The sequence below is a fragment of the Plecotus auritus genome (assembly GCF_963455305.1).
Source record: "Plecotus auritus genome assembly, chromosome: 3".
NCBI lineage: Eukaryota > Metazoa > Chordata > Mammalia > Chiroptera > Vespertilionidae > Plecotus > Plecotus auritus.
Genome location: NC_137772.1, coordinates 69,938,294 through 69,943,689, shown reverse-complemented (window position 1 = coordinate 69,943,689; position 5,396 = coordinate 69,938,294). Strand labels below are relative to the sequence as shown.

Below are 5,396 nucleotides of genomic sequence, written 5' to 3'. Positions count from 1 at the left end.
TCTCCATTTACTTTCTTGTCCACATTTCCAGTGTCTGACATATATTCCCCATCATAATAACTCCTCACATAACAAATAGCAATGTATTGTTTGGGAGGGGTTTTCTTGGCAATAATGGCCTCTGAAGGGAATTATTTAACTACTAAAAGGACTTTCAAAGGAAATACCTTCTGAGGGACCAAAGAAAGCATTAAAGCCTTAGAAACAGGTTACACTTAGCAGTAGTTAGAGAAAATGGATGCAGACAAACAAACAAAAAGGCAGGGTTCCAACAACAACCAAAAGTTAAATTAAATTACTTTTTTTTTTCTTCCCTAAAACTCATACTAAAAAAAAAGAGCCAAGCACCCTGTGTGGCCCTGCTTGGTGTCAGCACTATGTGACATCACTATAGATGTCATAGAATGTTGCCTTGGTTATTTTCTGGCACAAAAAAGGAATCAAGCATGCAGGGAATTCAGAGGCCACAGAAATGTAAGTAGGGATGGCTGGCACTAATAAATGTCTAAGTAAATATGGGGAGAAGAAACTACAATGTATATAACCTCTTTAGAAAGTGTTTTCTGGTTCTTACCAAGCCAGACAGTTTTTTTTCTTAAGTGCCTGGTATTTTTCCACATCAATACAGGTAAGTTAATTATAAGTAATGATTATATTAGTGGACTATTAATATTTCGGTAATAGTTTAGGACATAGTTTAGTTTGGCACCAAAAACAATTGAGTATATTAACCATGAACAATATTCAATCTGTAATCTAGAATTATTAATGTGTCGTTTATGTGTTGAAATTTAGTTCAACTTAGTTTGTTATATCAACCTAACAGTTCATTTACCGACTTTTCTTCATGTTACCCCGTTTTCTCCTGCAGTGGGCCTAACTAACCTCGTTTAGTAGTACTCCTTGTGCAAATCCAAACAGCAGCCAGTTGTATATGAACAAATTCTCAACAAATTCAGGACCTTTTTTGTCGCAGATATCATTAGTTCACCTTAGCTTGTACCCAGTACACTTGGAGTCTGCACAGTTTGCTCAGATAAAACACTAAAGAGACCATGGTTGTCTCGGAATCCAAGCAGATTAATAGAGGAAAGCTCTTGCGCATGTTCTCTACGTTTTTCTCTTGCATCCAAGATCAAAATAAGGTCAAAAGGGAATCTCAGAAGGTGAAAAAAAATCTCCGGAGAGACAATAAGGTGTCCCGGAACGAGAACAACGCTCTCAGAAGAGAGAACATGTGCCTCTGGGCAGAGAACAAAGCCCTCCGCAGAGAGAACAAAGGCTTCCGGATGGAAAACCAGTCGATCCGCGAGAAGAATCAGACCCTGAGACAGGTGAACCAGGACCTCTGGATGGTGAACACCGTGGTTTTCAAGACCCCGAAGACACCGTGGGAGAAAATCAACGTCTTGAGCACAGAAACGAAGTCTTACCGGCAACAGAATAAAGCCCTGAAAGCGCAGACCAAGGCGCTCTGGGAGCAGGAGGTCGCCTTCCGGAACGAGGCGAAAGCTCTCCAAGAGGAAATCAGGTCCCTGCAGGAGAACATCAAGAGCCTGCAGCATCAGGAGCGAGCCATCCGGCTGGAGGAGCTGGCCCTGAGGAAGGAAGGGAATGCGCTGGAGATGGAGGAGCAGGCTCTGTGGAAGGTGGAACTGGCCCTTCGCGAGGAGAACAAGGCCCTCCGAGAAGAAAGCAGTGCCCTGCAAGAGGAGGAAAGAGCCCTTCTGGAAGAGACGAGGGTGCTGGAGCTGTGGAACAGGATTCTTCTGGGGCAAGAGAGCAACCATGCTGGCTGGGGCGATGCCCAGTAAGGACATAGAGCAGGAGACGTGTGTAACCAGCGAGCCATGAAAACCAGGGGCATTCCAGAAAACAAATTCAAATTTTTGAAGGTGATAGACTGTTATTGGGGTTGAGTCAAAAGCCTGGAAATGTACATTGCTCTGTACCTGATCTTAGAAATGAAATAAAATTCTTAAAATTAAAAAGAAAGAAAGAAAAAGTGATATCTAGGTTTACTTAAATTTCACACTTCCATTAGTGGTTATTTTAACTTTAGAATGTGAAGTATGTATTGCACGAAATGTGATGCTTGAATGAACCAACTGGTCGTGGTGTTAACATTCAGAGACAGCGGGTGAATATTGTAAAGAATTAACAGCAAAGAGGAAATATTTGCCTTAAAACTTGCCCTTTGAATTCTGAACCATGTAGGAAATATAAAGTTTTACATAAGTATTGTGAAAAAAGATGTGTAAGAATATCACTTCTGCCTCCCTATGTTTATTCCAATGATCTCAATGAGGAGGTTGATAAAATAATAAGAATTTAAAAATTTATGTGGCAGTAAAAAACATTTCAATGTGAGTTCACAGGCTTCCTCACTTTCTCTTTATTTTTCCTTCAGTTATCACCCTTCTTTACCTTCCTGGGAGGGTGGATGTTCTATCTCATGTAGTAAAGAGAGAAAAGGGAGTAAGAGAACAAAGGTGTCCAAACTAGGAGTGCTGGAGCTTGAAATGGGATTCTGTGTCTCAGTGTATGTTCAATGAAAATTGTAGAAGAAATAGAGTTTTCAGAAGTGTTAATATTGATAATTGATCTAGTTCAGCGATTTTCAATCTTTTTCATCTCATGGCTCACACAAACTATTAAAATTCAGGGGCACACCAAGGAATATATTTTTTTGCCAATTGCCACGACCTTCACAGCGGGGTTCAGGATCTGAAGGGGGGCTGACACACAAATGAAAATGCTATACAAGAATATGAATTTAGAAGGCATTGGGGGAGGGGGAGCCTCTTTCTTGAAGAGACAAACCAACTTCTGGCCTGGTCCGCTATTTATTTAATTGAATATACATTTTCCCTTTAGCAATGCATACAGGCATATCAAAGGTAAAGTTTGGTAAACAGTAAAAGGATTATCAGGTTAGGGAATTGCCTTGAGCCATTGAGCCCACAGCAGGGCAATATTATGCTGATTTTTCAGCCCTGCTGAATATCAAAGTCCATTGGCCTCCCAATGATTCTTTTTGCAGTAATATTCTAACTGGTGTTGGCTTTAGCCTCTGGCAGTCAATCTGACAAAAAGTAGGTATAATTTTGAATCATTCACACCGGACAGCTACTAGTATTGTTGTGTTGGCTGTTGTCATTTATTTGACAAGTTAAGAAAAAAGAGGTCAGTTTCCTTGACTAAATAGTCAAGTATTGCATGTTTTAAAAGTTCTTGCAGCACACCAGTTGAAAATCACTAATCTAGTTGAATGCTGTTTAAAAAAAAAAAACAAGAAACAAAACTATCCTGCAAAAACTGAGTTACATGTACTCATGATGGATTTATTAAAGGTATAGATGTAGTTGCATAACATTACATTGCAAACTGCCAGAGGGCTGGTGCTGTATCTTATTTTTCATTATTGTAAATTTTGGGCACTTAAAACAGGATAAATATTTAACGCTTTTAAAAAATATCTTTATTGTTTAAAGTATTACATATAGTATTACACATGTCTCCTTTTTCCACCATTGACCTCTCCCCAACTACTCTCACCCCCCCCCCAGCACATACCCTCACCCCCTTTTGACTGTGTTCATTGGTTATGCTTATATGCATGCATGCAAGTCCTTTGGTTGATCTCTTACCTTCCCTCCCCTGCCTTCCCTCTGAAGTGTGAAGGTCTGTTCAATGCTTCTCTATCTCTGGATCTATTTTTGTCCATAGCCAGTTAGAGAAAGATAAATATCACATGATTTCACTCATGTGTGGAATATAATGAACAAAATTTAATGCTTTTTATTGAATACTAGAGGCCCAGTGTACAAAATTTGTGCACTGGGTGGGGGGTGTCCCTCAGCCCAGCCTGAACCCTCTCCAGTCTGAGACCCCTCCGACATCCCTATCACAATCTGGGACTGCTGGCTCCCAACTGCTCGCCTGCCTGCCAGACTGATCACCCCCTAACCACTCCCCTGCCAGCCTGATTGACACCTAACTGCTCCCCTGCTGGCCCGATTGCCCCCAACTGCCCTCCCCTGCTGGCCCAGTAACCCCCAACTGCCCTCCCTTGCTGGCCATCTTGTGGTGGCCATATTTGATCACGTGGGGGCAGCCATCTTGTGCAAGGGTGTGAGGGTCAATTTGCATATTACCTCTTTATTATATAGGATAACAGATACTATCTTATTCTGATTCTTGTGTGATGTTGGTGGCACAGAAGTATAAGTAGAGAAAGAGAACACATTTTTCCTTTCCTAGGTGCTGCCACTTATGCAAAAAAGTCAACATACATCTATTGGGTACCTTTAATTAGCACTCTATAAAGCAATATAAATACATTTAAGTATAAAGAATGAAAAGATGTATCCCTGATTTTAAGAATTCCACAGCCTACAAAGGAAGATAAACATTTTTAGTTTATACCTTGAGAGTCCACCTTCTGATGAAGAGTTTACTGACCACTGTTCTCTGGAGCATACAGGGTGGGACAAAACTAGGTTTACAGTTATTCATATGGGAAGTAATACAATAATTAATAAGTAATAATACAATAATAAACTTTGTTTCAATACTCACAACTGTAAACCTACTTTCCCCCCACCCTGTATACAACTACCATTTAAATAAAATTATTTGGCCTTGGAGGAGACAAGATTTATAGAGATGTTCTGAACTGACTTGTAGTCCAATCTGGACAGGGAAGAAATGCAAGCCTTTATCATTTTGCCAACCTGAAAAGATGCAGTAGTAGCCTGCAAGGAAGGGGAATGGCCAAGTTTGTGTTCTAGGGATTTATGGATATGCACTCTGTTGACTACACATTTATTTTGATATGTTATTTTTCATAGGAAAGGGTCCTTGCCTATTTCACTCTCTGGTGGTGAGGTCAGGAAGATTGTGCCCATGGGGTGGGTCTGGTTATCACGGACTCCTCTCAGGGAAAAATCTGTCATTATTACATCACAGCTAAATCAGCAGCAGCTCGGGTTAGACTTAAAGAGTAGGACACACTGATCAGAATTTCAGTCTCCTCTTTGGATTCAAATGCTAAGCTAAGGATTGACACTGCTACAGAGAAGTGTTTTTTTTTTTTAGTACACTCTACAGTGAGAAATTACATAATTAAGGAATAGGTTTAAAACAATTTATGTTGATATCATTCATCATAATGTCTATGATATTTCACCTTCACAGACTTATAATAATTTTCTACTAAAATTTCTAGTTAATGTCATTTTAATGAAATACTATATTGAAATTATATTTCCTCATGTAATAAGTTGGGTATACTTAACTGTACATTAAAATGTTTTCATATGTCTGGCCAGTCTGGCTTAGTTGGTTGGAACATCGTACCATATATGGAAAGGTAGTGGGTTCGATTCCTAGTC

The 5,396-nt window shown here is 39.9% G+C and overlaps 1 protein-coding gene across 1 annotated transcript; it reads left to right on the top strand.

Moving 5' to 3' along the window:
* Positions 1-1,055: 1,055 nt before the first annotated feature.
* LOC308244065 (uncharacterized protein) lies at positions 1,056-1,814 on the top strand (the record flags this gene model as incomplete). Its single annotated transcript, XM_080660121.1, has 1 exon — positions 1,056-1,814. One exon carries the CDS (start codon positions 1,056-1,058, stop codon positions 1,812-1,814), a length of 759 nt encoding a protein of 252 aa, XP_080516247.1.
* Positions 1,815-5,396: the final 3,582 nt, after the last annotated feature.